The sequence below is a fragment of the Doryrhamphus excisus genome, linkage group LG9 (assembly GCF_037039965.1).
Source record: "Doryrhamphus excisus strain RoL-2023G ecotype Guam linkage group LG9, RoL_Dexc_Guam_v1.1, whole genome shotgun sequence".
Taxonomy (NCBI): Eukaryota; Metazoa; Chordata; class Actinopteri; order Syngnathiformes; family Syngnathidae; genus Doryrhamphus; species Doryrhamphus excisus.
Genome location: NC_136365.1, coordinates 5603127 through 5620329, shown reverse-complemented (window position 1 = coordinate 5620329; position 17203 = coordinate 5603127). Strand labels below are relative to the sequence as shown.

The 17203-nt window shown below is 41.8% G+C and overlaps 2 protein-coding genes across 2 annotated transcripts; both read left to right on the top strand.

Annotated features, from left to right (window-relative positions):
• The first annotated feature begins 276 nt into the window (after window positions 1-276).
• On the top strand, window positions 277-5198 carry LOC131126082 (recombining binding protein suppressor of hairless-like). The gene is made up of 11 exons (XM_058068259.2): window positions 277-500; window positions 767-805; window positions 986-1081; window positions 1153-1318; window positions 2555-2729; window positions 2829-2966; window positions 3086-3198; window positions 3420-3560; window positions 3890-4045; window positions 4127-4230; window positions 4317-5198. The coding sequence occupies exons 1-11, from the start codon at window positions 481-483 to the stop codon at window positions 4636-4638; spliced, it is 1470 nt and encodes a 489-aa protein (XP_057924242.2). The 5' UTR covers window positions 277-480; the 3' UTR covers window positions 4639-5198.
• Window positions 5199-5974: 776 nt separating this feature from the next.
• LOC131126062 (stromal interaction molecule 2-like) lies at window positions 5975-15739 on the top strand. Its single transcript, XM_058068226.2, has 12 exons — window positions 5975-6410; window positions 9093-9223; window positions 11046-11157; window positions 11231-11342; window positions 11408-11523; window positions 11854-12031; window positions 12101-12278; window positions 12355-12516; window positions 12576-12676; window positions 12749-13002; window positions 13814-13997; window positions 14077-15739. The coding sequence occupies exons 1-12, from the start codon at window positions 6251-6253 to the stop codon at window positions 15530-15532; spliced, it is 3144 nt and encodes a 1047-aa protein (XP_057924209.2). The 5' UTR covers window positions 5975-6250; the 3' UTR covers window positions 15533-15739.
• Window positions 15740-17203: the final 1464 nt, after the last annotated feature.

Below are 17203 nucleotides of genomic sequence, written 5' to 3'. Positions count from 1 at the left end.
CGACGTAATTGTTAATACATGTGTTGTTTTAGATCTTATTATCGCATGTTGTTACTCTCTGGTCAGACAGCGTATGTGAAGTATTAAAATTTACTGCTTCCTTCATTGCACAGCACAGCGTGGGAACCTAGTCTAGATTGGAACGTCCTTGAGAAAGAAAAAACTGAAGCGAGAGCTCCCATCGATCTCGCGATACCATCGGTCAGGTTCCATTCGTGTTTGTTGTGAGAATTTTCATGTTCTCGCGCGACTTTACAACTTTCCCACGCCCGTTGTTTTGGCTCCTTGTCGCCTCTCCCACCTCCCACTCTTGGTTCTCCTAATTATCCTAGACACTTTTTGACCTCCTACCATCAGAAAGTGACCCATTCTCTCCCAAAATGTCATTCTGGTGGTAATGGTGATAGTCGCCTCAGTGTGCAGTGTCCGGGGGAGGGATCTCGCGATTGTTGGGAGAGGAAGGGGGGCGTTATTTGGAAAATGGCGCCCGTTGTTACCGGGTAAGTGTTGACTTCGTAGCACTTTCGTTGCTTTCTCCACCCGTGTGTAGGGTAACTTTGTTCCGCTATATTCAAGCTGGTTCCCTCCTGACTTTTTGACCCAGCAAGACGTCAGCATCATTGCTTTGGGGTCGGTCGCATATGGACTCATTGTGTCAAACTATGCTATGAAGTTTTGTTTTGGTCTTACCACCGAATGTATGCTTTCACAAGTAGTACATTGTGTCGTTATGTCTCAATTTCTTTCCACTGTGTTTATTTTGTAGGAAGTTTGGAGAGCGATGTCAGCCTCAGCGTTTAACAAGGTAGTTTAAAAAACACACATTAATGCCAATATTTTACTGCAATCAAACACTAAACGAGACAAGCCGAAAATTGAAGAGGGTTGTACTTCAATCAACAGTGCTAAGTTGGCTTGTTTTGGTTAGCTCTATGAAGTAGCTACTTATAGTACAAAGCGTTAATGTGTGTTTCCTCCTTATCAGGGAAGCAATGAGGACATATTTGAAGGAGAAAGATGATCAAACAGTCCTCATACTCCATGCAAAAGTTGCACAGAAGTCCTATGGCAACGAGAAAAGGTGTATATATGGGACTCCTATTGCTACAGTATTGGAGGAATGTTTTTGTTAAACCTTTTGTTGTCCTTTAGGTTTTTCTGCCCTCCACCATGTGTCTATCTGCTGGGCAGTGGGTGGCAGAAGAAGGTGGAGAGGATGGAGAAGGAGGGCTGCACGGAGCAGGAATCCCAGACCTGTGCTTTCATTGGGATTGGCAACAGTGAGCAGGAGATGCAACAACTCAATCTGGAGGGAAAGGTTAGGAGACACACATCATTTGCATGATCTAAGAAGGTCTGGTACACTGTAATACAATCATATAAACAATAAATCTAGGAAAAATATATGATCCCTACAGTGCTGTAAATAAAACACTTCCTCACTGGTTGCTGTCCTCACCCCCCCTCTCCTGGCCAGCATCCTCACTCCCCTCAGCATCCTCGCACTGCTGTCTGGTCACAGATTCTCATCCACATCACAGCGCATGTTGTAGTTTTACTTGTCAAATCAATTTATCCAATGTATCAAGACATTAATATATACTAGCTGTGTTATTACAGCATATTTTTGATTAATTTTGACTATTGAATAGATTATTCTTTATGTGAAGACTAATTCAATGAAATTAAGCTGAAATCGCCTACTTACTCAGATCGCTGGGCGTGCTTTGAGTTACCAGGTTCCTGAGGCAGGCCACCTCAATGTTATATTCCAAAGAGTTCCGCGGGCTGGATGAAATTGCAGCACGGGCCAGATTTGATGCACATTTAAATCAACAAGATCTATTTAATTGGAAATTGTGCTAAATGCAGGCTAACTATAGCTACCATACCTGCAAATATGTACCTTAACATTGATACACATACTAAGACATTAGCATTAGTATTAGGGGCAGCATGGCATGCTATACAGTGGTCGTCTCCCACCCCGGTCGTGGTTTCAGTCCTCCCGTGATTATGTCAAAGTATCCTTGGGCAAGCTACTGAACCCCCAGTTCCTATTGGTGTCAGATCACTTTGCATGTCTTGGAGGTGGAAAAGCATTATACAAGTGAAAGTCAATTTACTATTTTTACATTTGCAATTTGATTAAATGAATATGATTGATTAAATGTAATACACTGAAGTTCATTTCTGTTGTGACAGGTAGCCCAGTGTTTGGAGGTTTGTACATGCTATTTTGAGAATGTAATTTATGTTTAAAGAAATGAGCCAAACCAATAGAGAAAACTGTAATAGCTCTTTTACTGTGCTGATAATGTGCTTTGTTGATAACTAGCAGTCAAAACTGAGCATCTTGGTAAATGTAGAATATTTGTCACTTGAAATCTTGGTATTGGACTGTGTTAGAATGTTCTGGGGTACTTGATGTTGCGGCAAGTGAAAGTACCTTTTTGGGGAAGCACTCCTGGGAAATAGAAGTTTTTGCTTTAGAATTATCCCTTTATCTTTCGCTTCCGCTCAACCAACTTCATTTTTTTCTTCCCTGCATTAGCATTTCTGCGCAGCAAAGACGCTGTACATCAGTGACACAGACAAAAGGAAACACTTCATGCTGTCTGTGAAGATGCTGTATGGAAACAGCGCCAACATCGGAGTCTTCCTCAGCAAAAGAATCAAAGTTATCTCCAAGCCTTCCAAGAAAAAGCAGTCTTTGAAAAATGCAGACTGTAAGAGTCGACACACATTTTCCCTGGCTTTTTTTTTTCTTTTCGGAAGTAATGTGATAAAACCATTCTACTCATCTGTGCCTCTCTTTCTCTTATTAGTGTGCATTGCATCAGGAACAAAGATAGCTTTATTTAACCGCCTGCGATCGCAAACAGTCAGCACCAGGTATCTCCATGTGGAGGGGGGAAACTTTCACGCCAGCTCCCTGCAGTGGGGCGCCTTCTATATCCACCTCTGTGAGTCACACACTTTCAGTTGCCACAATTACCTCTGGTTCAGTTTTTGTTCAGCACATGTTGATCTGTAGCCTCTTCTCGTGTCCCACATCTGTATTGTGTTTTCTCTCATTTTCAAGTGGATGATGATGAGTCAGAAGGGGAGGAGTTTGCTGTGCGAGACGGCTACATTCACTACGGCCAGACTGTCAAACTGGTGTGCTCTGTAACTGGCATGGCACTGCCAAGACTGGTATGCTTGTTTTTGCAAACTATATTGACAAAATAGTGTGACATCTGGCCAGTAGAGAAAGTTAAAATGAAAGAAGTTGTAACCGCTTCAATTCTTCTGGTATATACAGTGAGACACAAATTCAAATTCACATTACTGTTTTTTTGTTTACAAAGCCCATTTTAAATGGCCACCCCTTGCACACAGTTTGATTAATGTTGTGTTTTCCCTCAATTTCTCAGACCATACGCAAGGTAGACAAGCAGACAGCATTGATGGACGCAGACGACCCTGTGTCACAGCTCCATAAGTGTGCTTTCTACCTGAAAGACACAGAACGGATGTACCTTTGTCTCTCACAAGATAGAATAATTCAGTACCAGGTAAGCAGCCAGTGGACTACTAAAATTTGGGCAAGTATGGGTTTCTATGAGAAGGTGCAAGAAGTATACATACTATACTTCCATAAATGTTGACCTCCTCTTTGTTGACCCCATTTTTCATATTTAAGGTACAAATACATGTAATGCACAAGAATACAAGTCAGTACATTACAGCTTGATTTTGTTTCCACTGTGGGTGTATGTTTGTGTGTGTGTGAATATGTAGGCGGTATGCAAATACGTATCTGCATGAGCAGCAATAAAATGTTCATTTTGGAGAGTTTGTTAGTTTGGCGTTATTATACTTATTTTGATATTTATTTCATCAGGCTGCACCGTGCATCAAAGAAGCAAATAAAGAAATCATAAACGACGGAGCCTGTTGGACCATTATCAGCACTGACAAGGCAGAGTATACGTTCTATGAAGGTATGGGCCCTGTGACCACACCCGTCACTCCTGTTCCTGTGGTGGAGAGTCTGCAGGTATACACACACTTTTCAAAGTGGAAAATGCATGTTTGGTTCATCTATAAATGCCTTTTCCTTTGCTTTGAATGCACACAGTTAAATGGTGGAGGAGATGTGGCCATGTTAGAGATAACAGGTCACAACTTCACCCCAAACTTGAGAGTGTGGTTTGGAGATGTGGAGGCTGACACCATGTACAGGTGTGTGACACCTAAAGAGGCTGGATGTAAGGCTGTGTAAACGTAAAATATTCAAACGTGTTTGTCTTCCATATATATCTGTTAAGATGCGGAGAGAGCATCCTGTGCGTGGTACCAGACATTTCTGCCTTCAGGGAGGGCTGGCGCTGGGTTAGACAGCCCGTACAAGTTCCTGTCACGCTGGTCCGTAATGATGGAATCATTTACGCCACCTCCCTCACCTTCACATACACATCGGAACCAGGGCCGCGTCCCCACTGCAGTGTCGCGGAGGCCATTCTGAGGACACATAGCACCGCCTCACCATCCCAGACTTCATCTTCACCTTCTTCCTCTTCATTCGCTGGACTCACCAACGGCCAGGTTTCTTACACCAGCAGTGACTCAAGTGTGTCAGTGTTGTCATAGTAATACATAAAATGAAGGAGGCTTATTTCCAAGGAGGACCTTTTGACAACACTTGATTGGAGAACAACTGTGGGGGTGGATGGGGAAAATAAATGACTCTTTAGCTCCATCTAGTGGACTATGGTGACCCTGTCACACAAATCCTCACTCCAGAATGTGCCTTTCAGTTGCACCGTCATTTGTATTGCAGTATACAGTCTGTATATCTTTTATACCACTAAGCTCATCTTTTTTTAACTAACAAAATATGTGAATTTGCAGCAACAGTTTTTGTATGAATCAAGAGATACTGCTACACTTTTTTGCTATTACATTTTAAAAGCTTGCTGAGGTACGTTTTGACTATCGCTTGCCATATCATTTTGCATAGTATGATCACTTTTGTTACCTAGTTGAAAGTTATCTGGTTATGTTGTTTGAGTCAAGAAGGGCAAAATATTATACACACCTCTCAGTATAATCCCTGCAAACTCCAGCCACAATATTAAACATTACATGTTGTTAAATGAATCAATCAAAACTGAGCATTGTAATCTTTGTAAAGGCGTTATTTGTGATTTTAGATCTCAATGTAGGCGTTCCTAATCATGTGCCCTGCAAGTGCCACTTTAGCTGTCTTTTGTATGTTTTTTTTTCTTCTGTTGGCTTTGAACTATAGAAAATGCAGGCAGAATACGCTGCTTAGTTCAATCTTGCAGGGGCCTTATTGGACTTGCCACTTAGGCATGCTCCACAGGCTAGAGGTCAAAGCTGTGCCACTATTTTTAAACTGGCAGCCAGATTGCTGGAATGAAACCTTACACTTTTTTAGGCTACTGTTAGAGGCGGTGTGAGTCTGTTTGTGTCCTTTGCGCTATTAATGTCACTGCATAATCATTTTAGTTCAACGGGCAGATTGCTGTGGGGCGCTTGTGTGTTGTGGTACATTTAAAAAAACATGCACGAAAACCCACATACAGTACGACAAACATGGAGGCATCGTGGGCATAGTTTGAAGATCTGCAAAAATGGCACCACTCAAGTGTCCTGCCCGGCAAAGACATGACATATCACGCTATTCCTGTCATGATCCCAAGCTAAAGTTTAAAATGTGTGTCGGAGGAGACATTATGTAGCAACTAAGTCAGCATTCTCAAAACAACATAAACAACGAACAGGAAAATACTCAAATCTGTATATGCAGGTTATAGAAACAAACTGGGTAGGACATGTTTTAAAAAACCTCTGTGCATATTTGGGATGGGTGGGGGGGGGTGTGAGGAAACTTAATAATGTGATGAGACCCTGTTGCAAGAGAGCGACTCAGACATATTGAGGTCTGCGTCATTAGAAAAGAAGTGCAGTACTGGACTGACAACTGGCACGGAATAGGATTGTATGTTTGTATACATCAGGGGTTCTCTTCAACATCCATTCTGAAAGAAAGATGTTTGACCGCTTTGGGGTCACCACATAGGATTTTATTTGTGATGGATCCAGATGAGCCATTTTTGACTTTTTAATTTCCTTTCTGGATTCTCAATCAAATATTTTGCTGGAATTACCGTGTCGCTTTTTGAACATTTTGAGGCACTGTCAAGTACTTTATTAACGTTGTGTTATCTCACAGCCTATGCTTCATTTGTGTTTTTCAGGATTTTTTCTCACAATGTTGCCCTTCTTGCTTTTTTTGTTCCTCATTTTTCCTATGGCTCTCTTGGCGGCTGCACAAAGCGCTGTTGACCTGCAGGGCATCACCTTCCCAAGTGGAGGCGTAGCATTCAATCCTGGAGGTATGCATCGCATGACACAGCCAACATTTAACCACAGAGACTATACAACACGACAAAAACAACATCATTTCTTGTGTATTTCTTGTGTGCAGAACATAGCTACTCATTTAACATGATTTCCTACTCCATTGTTGACAAATGCATGAAAGCTTTTGTGGTGTGATATAAGCATAATGTACTAATTACAATACTCTGTATTACACTGAAGTTGTGCTTTCATGCATTATGCACTGGAAAACATGAGGGAAAAAAAATCCAGAAGATGACTGGTGGGATGCATTGTTGTCGTCGTGTGATTCCACTGTGTTTGTTATTTAGAATTTCTCTTACCATTCCAATTGTAACAGCTTTAAAATCAATGCTTGGTGCTCCGACAACATGGACACACACAAACATGCACAGTGTTTTCAAAGTCTTTGCGTACACCGTTGATATTTCATAGGCATCCAGCAGAGGGAAAGTGCAGCTTTCATCAACAACCAGGGGATCATTACCTTTACTTTGGTGGCGGCGTTGAACTGATAGACAGGAAAAGATGAATGGAATGTTTTGTATGTCTAAAAACCTGAAGCTTCTTTTATTCCAACATCATCAACATCATATAGCAATTTAAGAGGCAGACCTTTGAATCTTTATCCCATCGGCTCCCGGAAGCACTCAAGTCTAGTCTGAGTCAGAGAGACAAAAATGGGTCTTGACTAACATGACTGGAATAACAGTGAAGCTCCTTGTCACTTTTCTCGGCCATTAGTAGTCTTGTGAAGTTCCACATTCCTTCAAATAGTGATCACTGCTGTTCACAATGAATAAATCACCAAAGAAATGTTCACATTGTTGCTTTCATCTGTTGTAAAATCGATGATCTGTTGAAATCCACAGCTTGTGGATGTAAAACATGAAAAAAAAGGAAAATGAAGAATGATAAACATCTACAAGCACATGCCTGACAGTGTTCATCACTGTCTTGGAATGGTGCCATTCAGTTGTGTTTTTATTTTCAAACCATTTGAATTATGTTACATGAATATAGGATGAATTTTCTAGAAGATAGTCATCGATTTATTTATTTTTACAATTGCTGGGTTGCAACTCTTTGCGACTCCAAATTGTCCATAGGTATGAATGTGAGTGTGAATGGTTGTTTGTCTATATGTGCCCTGTGATTGGCTGGCGACCAGTCCAGGGTGTACCCCGCCTCTTGTCCGAAGACAGCTGGGATAGGCTCCAGCACCCCAGCGACCCTCGTGAGGAAAAAGCGCTAGAAAATTAATGATAGTATACGGATCGATACTGACAAATTGATACCTACGATTCCAGATCTTTATGCTCTAAAATTGATTTATGTATTTCAGCAAATGCATATAAATGAATGAAAGGGCTAAATCAGGGGCCTTTATGATGAAAAGAGCCGTTTTACATTTTACCCCCTTGGCCACTAAAGAAACATAGTAGCCTGGAACTGTAAAACATAGGTTTAAAACAAAACTCTGAGAAGAGAAAGTGCAGTGAGTGTGCATGTGTAAGGGATGCCAACTAGTAGGGTTATCATGGTATCATTTTGGTGAAACCTCACTACCTGATGCCTGAAGAAATGTGTCGCACAGTCAATTGACAGCTTGTTTCTTTTAGTTGACGACCAACAGCTGTGATGAGCTCACATTCTGATGCAATTATGAGTCTCCCACGGTTTTGGCCGTCAAATTTGGAGGGAATTTTGGGGGATCAAAGTAGTTCAGATTGCTAGTATTGGAGATAAACTTGCATAAATGCATGTGTCAATTACTGTAAACGTACATGATTTGTTTACTCAGGTTCAATATTGATGGTTACTTTACTACGCTGGGGGGAATACGTGTCTGTCACATCTCCACCATCACGGGCAGCCAAACACTGGCTTCCCCTGCCTTCCTTGTGCTCATCCAATCACCAGTCAGAACCCAGCCAGGATGCATTCATGGTCTCACACAGAGTTTCCTTTACTCTTTAATTACAAAGACGTGCATTTTCCCCACTTGGGTGTTATATATTGCAAAGGGAGCCACAACAATGAGGCTGAAGATCCACATGTGGCTCTAGAGCCATGGGTTGCTGACTCCTGGGCTATGGGATCACTGCAGAGACACAAAAGACGGTCGCTTCTAGCATAACAGCTAACTACTTAGCCTCTCCAGTTTACTTATTTTAAACTTACAAAACTATTTCAAACTTCAAACGAAGTGGGGAAGAAGGACAAAGTAAGAACCCAAAACTTTACCACTTCCACATGGACTGGGAGGAGAACATTGTGGTACTGGACATGCCATGGCTGACTACATGCAGTATGAAGGTAATCTAATCTAATTTCATGTAGCATTACTGAAAATTACGAATAACAGTCCATGGTCAACCACAAAACAGCAGCCATTTATTATGTCAATGCCAATGCCTTTTTCCATTCAAAACATGCAGCAAAAATTCCACACCCTGGTCTCTTGTTGAAAAGAAATGTGTACAAAATAAGGGTAAAAGAATGCCAAAAAGAAAGTGTTCCAAAAGAAAATAACTGTAAATGAACAAAGCCAGTCAGTTTGCTTGCATAGGATTGCTATAATAACTGCATAAATGTACTTTGTGCATACATTACGGTGACTAATACATGAAGCTCTATAGCGTGTAATATATTTGCTTGTTCACCCCATGTAGACCCCTGCATGGTGGTGACTCCACCATGCTTGAGCGATGCTGATCGTTTCAGTCTGGAGGCCCTGCAGAGCATCCATCAGATGATGGACGATGACAAGGATGGAGGGATTGAAGTGGAGGAGAGCGTGGAGGTACGATTTTTGTCCCTTGGAGAAATATTTACCTGAATTGTCTTCGCTCTTGTTTACTGTAAGGTAATGTTCTTGCATGGAGGAGACAGGCAGGGTAATATCAGCATTACAACAGGTGTTCTGGCTGAAGAGTCAAATTTACTTCAAGTTACTTCAAGGATAGCAACAGCTTAACTTTGCTTTTGGCGCAATGACAAATTTCGTTTGCACTGTTAGACATGCTCTAATGGGATGCAACCTAAGCAACAGATGCAACCTAAGCTGTCTACAACCATTTAATATGGTGTTATTTTCCAAGCATTATGTTAATTTTTAAACCATATCAGAAGTTAATACATGTTTTGAGTTCGTCTCAGAATATCCGGCCATATGGGACATTAGTCGACGCCGTTTCACGTTCCAGAATGCACTTCTAAGCTACAGTACACAGTGGCTCGAGTTGCGGTTGCCATAGAGACTTCATGGGACGGAGCCGTTGAGGCTCATCAGAGCACACTTCCAAGATGTCTTCAGTCATCATGAAGCTTTGGTTTACAGCCAAGCCTACATTCCAAGACGCTGCACACACGCACATATGTCTGCATGCATTATAAATATATCCTCATAACAGCCACTCCTTCTTGATTTAAATCCAAGTACAAAATACAGCACCCAATATTTTGGGGTAACGTTTGGGGTAAAAACTCTGTGACCTTGATATTAAAAAAATCATGGGAAAATGTCTATTAGAGCATTGTTGCAGGCCTGTGTCAACATTTTGACATCATGTTGTCTGTACGTGACAATACTCACAAAGAGTATTGACAATAACCACAAATTAACTAGACAATTAACAATTATTGTGGTTATAATAATAATGTAATATTTCCGTCAACTTTCACTCTGTAATGTTGCAGAATTGGTGTTTGTGAGGCATATTTTCTTACAGGCAATTCATACTGTCAGACTTTTGTAGCATTTCTTGACATGCTGTATTTTCAACTTCATCAAAGAGCGGATTTTTTTTTTTTGCGGTTACTTTTTGTGAAAGCACCACATTTTGCACTATATCATTTGTATTTACTTTTCAGACCAAATGGCTGTTGCATTTAGCTTTGCAAGCGTCTTTTTCCCCTCATAATTTCTACTGCGTTACATTGCATTGCTCCTCATGAGGCTCCACTCTTTTGAGGCTCCATAAAGTGAAAGTGTGTGACTTGGTGTCACTCTGTTCATCGTCGTTCAATGAAGCGTCTATTTGCTGAAACATATAATATATGGAGGCTGGCAAAATGATTAAGTCAATTGTCATTTATCATTTTTATTTTAATTAATTATTTTATTTTTCTGAACAAGAAACCCCACCATGTTTTAATCTCACAAGATCCCGTTACATGAGATCTCATAATACACCTATTGCTAATTGCTGTTTTTTTATCATATAAGTCAATCCGGGCTGCACGGTGACCAGAGTGGTTGGCGCGCAGGCCTCACAGCCAGGAGACCCGAGTTCAATTCCACCCTCGGCCATCTCTGTGTGGAGTTTGCATGTTTTCCCCGTGCATGCGTGGGTTTTCTCCAGGGACTCCGGTTTTCTCCCACATTCCAAAAACATGCTAGGTTAATTGGTGACTCCAAATTGTCCATAGGTCTGAATGTGAGTGTGAATGGTTGTTTGTCTATATATGCCCTGTGATTGGCTGGCGACCAGTCCAGGGTGTACCCCGCCTCTTGCCCGAAGACAGTTGGGATAGGCTCCAGCATGCCCGCGGCCCTAGTGAGGATAAGCGGTAGAAAATGAATGAATGAATGAGTGAATACGTCAATCCTTTATCTCTTGCAGTTCATTATTGAAGACATGAAGCAGCAGCAGACCAACAAACATAGCAACCTGCACAGGGAGGACCAGCACATAACAGTGGAGGAGCTATGGAAAGGCTGGAAGTCCTCTGAAGGTATTTGTCCACAGCCATATTGTATGATGTCCATTTGTAAAGATGTACAGCTTCATCATGTGTCGCTTCACAGTCCATAATTGGACCCAGGACGATGTCATCCGCTGGCTCAGAGAGTTTGTTGAGTTGCCGCAGTATGAGAGAAACTTTAAAGATTTCAAAGTCAATGGGAATACGCTGCCAAGGTGAAAATATTCTGCTCCCAAGCACATGGCTGTAAATACATAATCAACACTAACTTTTTTTGTAGAATTGCAGCCAATGAGCCATCCTTCCTGAGCAGCCACCTGAGAGTTCAGGACCAGAGGGACAAACAAAAGCTCAACATCAAAGCCCTTGATGTAGTCCTGTTTGGACCACCAACACGTAAGAGCCCATCTTGAACACTTCTTTCTGGCATTATTATAAAGTTTCTCCAAATTTGCTCAGTAATTGAAGGACAAGTACTGACATGCATCAATTGAGTCTTTGCTCTCAGACAGCTCCCAGGAATTTAACAAATCCTAAACTATAAATTTCTGGATCAATGTGCTGAAGACTCCAGGGTGCTAATTTGAATTACTATTCATGGAACATTAACGCCAGATAATGCTTCATTTAACATGATATTGATGACTACGGAGCGGCAAAGAAGAAAACCACTTAGTATCAATGACACATGAAAAAGACATTTTAATCTCACCCTTCTGCTCACAGGCCCCCCTCACAATTACATGAAGGACCTGCTGCTAATTGTATCCGTGGTGATGGGAGTTGGGGGATGCTGGTTTGCTCAGGCCCAGAACAAAGCCAGCAAGATCCACATCACCAAGATGATGAAGGATCTGGAGAGTCTGCAAAGAGCTGAACAAAGCCTGCTAGACCTGCAGGAACAGTAAAGATTCAAAGCAAATGACGTAGTCTGCATTGATTGAATTGATTGATTATTTTTGCTCAACCTCAGATTGGAGCGAGCCCAGGAGGAGAAACGCAATGTGGCAGAGGAGAAACAAAACCTGGAGGAGAAGATGAGGGATGAGATCATGGGTGCACAAGAGGAAGCCCATCGCCTGCAGGAGTTGAGGCAGGGAGCCGTCAGTGAGCTTAGCCGTCTCCGATATGCAGAGGAAGAACTTGTGCAGGTACATACATTTACATATGCTCATGAATCAGTTTTTAGCAAATCATTTAAAACTGACCAACATACCATTGTCCCAGGTCCGTGGGGCACTGAAGCAGGCTGAGAAGGACATGCAGGCCAGTTGGACTGCCTCAGAAGCCCTTCAGCAGTGGCTGCAGTTGACACATGAAGTAGAGGTCCAGTACTACAACGTCAAGAAGCACAGTGCTGAATTGCAGCTTGCTACGGCCAAAGAAGAGGTGACACAAGAAAAACATGTGGAAAGATGTGGTGAAAAAAATAATATGCTTCCTTTTAGGCAGAAAGGATTAAGAAGAAGAGAAGCTCTGTTCTTGGGACTCTCCATGTGGCCCACAGTTCTTCTTTAGACCAGGTAGACCACAAGATCTTGGAGGCAAAGTAAGTCACACTGATTTGTTTGAGTTTACTAAAGTGTAAATGCTCTGCATTTAACATCTCTTTGTCCACTAGGAATGCTTTGTCAGAGGTAACAGCATGTCTACGGGAGCGGCTCCATCGCTGGCAACAAATTGAACGCATCTGCGGCTTCCCTGTCATCAGGAATCCCGGCCTTACGAACCTCACCGCTCAGCTGTATTCGGATTCAATCACTCTGGGTTTGCCTCGATTACCTCAGTCATCTTGTTTGTGCCACACCTCTGTTCACGGGTCCATCGAGGATCTGCTGGAAGAGTCTCCAGCCGCAATACTTTCACAAATTCCAGGTAAGTTAGGCATGACATAACTGTGTTTAGAGAGAAAACTATGGATATAGTTCCATTCTGGCTTTGATCACTATGAACAACCAGTTTAGGGACCTTTTTTTCTGTGGGTTCTCCATGGTATTAATTCTCTCCACAGTTCCTCTAGTGCTATACAGTGGTGGGTTAAATGCAGATTTTTTTTTAAAAAGGGGCAGTTACTAGGTTTATCTGACATGCTTTGGTCAAAATTCAGAAAGAAAGAACGCATGTGCGTAAGTCTGTCTTCAGCTTGTTTAGACTGACAAAAAAGTAGAATCACCTCTGCGAGTCATTTTGGAGTATAAGACTAAATATCAAGAGAATGCCGACTGGGGTGTGTCATGCCAGTTGAAATATTCAGATATGTTGGCATGTCAAGCTTGTCAATTCTGGTCACGTGATGGTGACGTAGAGCTGATGTTATCATTTTCAAAAAGTCTACACAAGCCAGCGTTTTAAAATGTTCCCACTTTGAAAGCCTTTCTGAAAAAGATACAGTTTCAGGGCACCCAGATCACCATTTCCGTGTGGATAAAAGACTGAAACCGTAAAATACTTTGACATGAAAATGTTTCCATTTGGACAGCCCATAACGTTTCCCCCAGAAACAGCCCTGTAACTATGATTAGAGTTTGGCTTTGACATTTATTAAATTGCGAATCTTTGCCAAAGTGACTGTTAAGTCACGACCAAAGAAACTTAGTGTGGGGCCAGTCACATAGATTAGAGTCTTTCTTTTGTAAAAGAATTTTGACTTTGATTTATGTTTCTGATTGATTTACATTTGGCACAGGTGCTCCACTTAAGCGTTCTCCTCGAACACGGGCTTCCACTATACGCCGAACACGCCGTCATGGCATTACACAACCACCAACCCCCATGATCTCAGCAGACCCCGACCTTCTCATTCAGATTCGAGCTCCTTACTCTTGTTTTGATGAAGATGACGGACTCTTCCGTAAAACGATAAAGAAACAGTAAGTCTCTGACAGTGTTAGTTTTATATAATCTTCTTAAGCTTTGATTTCTTCTGTCATTTTTTTTATTCATCAATAGAGACTCCCAGGAAAGATTCTCAGATTCAGACTATACGACTTCACCTCCTCATAGCAAAACGTGCCCATGTCCCACTGCTGAGGGCTCCTCTCACAGGCTCTATCATGATGAAACAGAGCCGCTTGCAGACAGCTCTACAGCAGCAATGCCTTTGAATAAGGAAGTGGAAGCTGATATTGAATCTCCAAGTCGCAAAATTTATATGGCAGAACTTGAAAGTCTTGAAAGGAAGATAGTGAAAGAAGGTTTGGACAGTTCTGTAGAAAATTCTCCTCCAATGATGTCAAAAGATGAATCTGTATTGGAGGCTCCACCAAGGAAATCATCCAGAGATAGGAGCGAAGTTCCTGAGGATTTTAGCATTCGAAAGGTCTCATCTAATGAATTTGATTCAGAATATTCCTCACGGAAAGTAGACCGAGGACCAATGGAGGAAGTTCTAGACAATCCTTCAAGGTGTGTTCCCAGAGATCGGGGTGATTTACCACTGGATGTCAGAAAGATTCTTTGGAATGAAGTAGAAGCATCAGATTTTAGGCATAAGAAGTTATCCAAAGGTATGATGGGGGCTTCAATAGACAGTGTCTCAAGAAAGATGGCACTAGAGGGTTCTGAGTTTCCTTTTGACTTACTATCAAGAAGGATTGCAAGAGATTCAATGGGAATGTCTTTGGATGGAGGAGCTAGGAAGCTTGATTCCTCTCTCCGGGGGATAGCCAAAGATAAGATGGTTGAGGTAACTCACTCAAGGAAGAGCTCTCAAGGTGAGTGTTGTGTAGATACTGCTTCTATGAAGACTTTACCCAGAGAGGAACCAGAAGAATGTATGGCTCACACATCTTCAGCAGAGTTGGGTTCAGAACCATCAATAAGTAAAAGATTATATAAAGAGGAACGCGAGGTACCTCCCAGAAAGAGAACAACACAAACGTCAAGAGAAGATGAAGTCGGACAAGACACATCTACAGGAAGAATCTCCTGGGATAGAGTTGAATCACCTCTGGAAACACAGTGGCAACGGGTAGTGAAGGGGGAGTCAGAGGAATCGGACTCAAACTCAGTCCCAGGTGAAACTCAGCAGCCAGACCTTACAGTGACCTCCCAAGTGCCATCGAAGTCATCGGTTGATATTTTTGCAGTCGGCCCACTGAGCCAACTCGTTTACGATGGAATCCTGGAGAAGTCCTGCGACTCCATAGCAGCAACCCCAATGAACCTTTCTACCTCGACTCCTAACCTCCCCCAGTGCTTCCCCAGGCTTCCGGCAGAGTCTGAGTCAACCCTGGCACCGGCCAGAGTTACCTTCCAAACCCCTCCATCCACCTCTTCTGAAGCTAAAGATGACAGAAACAAAGATAAAGAAAAAAGCAGGAAATCCTTGAAGCTGAAAAATCTTTTTAAAAAGAAAAATGAGGCGATGACAGAGAAGATTCAAAGTGGTCTCCAGAAACTCTAACCAATAATTTTGCTTTCTGTTTTCAATGTAAAGACTTTTTCGTGGCTAAAATGTATCAACATAGTCTATGGTAGCATCAATGATGTTTAAATAATGCTGCATTTCTATGTTACACATATACTTTAACCATCAAATTAATTAAAAGCTCCTATTTAGACATTAGGAACAGGTAGGAGATACAGTATTACCTACTTTTCTCAAAAATATGTCTTAGTATATTGTGAGTGTAGGTATTCATTTATTGCAATCTACCGGTTATTGTTTCACTTATATCGAAAATATGATTTTGTCTTTCCCCAAAAATGGACTACTAAAAGAGTAAAACACCTCTTTTCCATCCATCCATCTTCTTCCTCCAGCATACCCACCACCCCAGTGAGGATAAGCGGCATAGAAAATGCATGGATGGGTTAATTGGTGCTTAAGCACAAACAGTCAGAAGCAGTGCCCCCACCCAAAGGCAGAGGGAAACTACTCTCTTGTTTACCAGGTTAACAACAATAATTGCCACCCCCTGCCCATTTCCTCTCACTGTTGGCAGTGCCTCTTGAGAGGAGTGGTTCCAGAGCCATTGAGCATTGAGGTGAGTTTGTTCCACATTCCACTTATTGATGGTGGTCCTTGGCTGCAGAAACCTCGGATCGGACCACCAAAGTCCCTTACCTTTGGTTGCCCCCCGACCCCTTTTGCAACCTCCCATGAGTGGTGAGCTCATTTGAGTAGGGACCCAAGTTCCCTCTTCGATCTGTGCCCATTGTTGTAGACCTGGCCACCAGGTGATCCACGTCCAGGCAAGGAAAACCTTGATCCAAAGTTTTACTCATCATAGGCCAATTTGTCAATTTGAGTTACGTTTTGTCTTGTCCCTCATCTAGGAGCTGTAAACTGTAAACTCCTCTACCACGATAAGGTAGTAAGTAGCTCCGGAGGAGGTGTTTTATATATGAGCCATGGTTGTCATTGATCTTTGTCTGGCTCCTGGCTCTTACGTATATTGGTTAGTAGAAAGAGTCAGATACCTGTACATTTTATTTGTATTTTTATTGTTATTGCTACACAATGCATGTACTGTATATTACAATAGATAGTATTATAATACTAAGTTAATTTTAAGGTCTATATTATTTTCTTAGATTTTAAAACAGTTTTTATTGCTTTAATGGTTGTTTTGCCAGACTGCTGTTGATCAGGTATTTTTATTAACTTCACCCTGAGGTATGACGTACATTTTTACCCCGTTGGCCCTGCACACACACTGTGCTGCATTCCGTAGTGCTTCAGCACATTAATATGTACAACACAAATTTCCTGACATTTTGAGTCATGGGTGTGGTTTTATTAATACACTGGACTAATTATTTGTGCACAGAATTATTAGGCAACTACCATAAATGGAAAATATATTTCCAACTTCCAACCTCACTTGTTTATTTTACTTGATTATGTTCATGTGTTGAAGTGAAGAAGTGAAAGAAGAGCCCACGAGTAGGGTCTAAGTGAGGTGAGGAAGGGGGCCACGTTATTATTCTTTCATCTTTTAAGGCCTTTAAATGCAAGCCATGCAGTGGAGTGCTTTGATGCATGTGATAAAGCATTGTCCTGCATAAAAATCACGATCTTCAAGATGCTGGCTTTTTTTCTGTACCACTGCTTGAAGAAAATGCCCTCTAA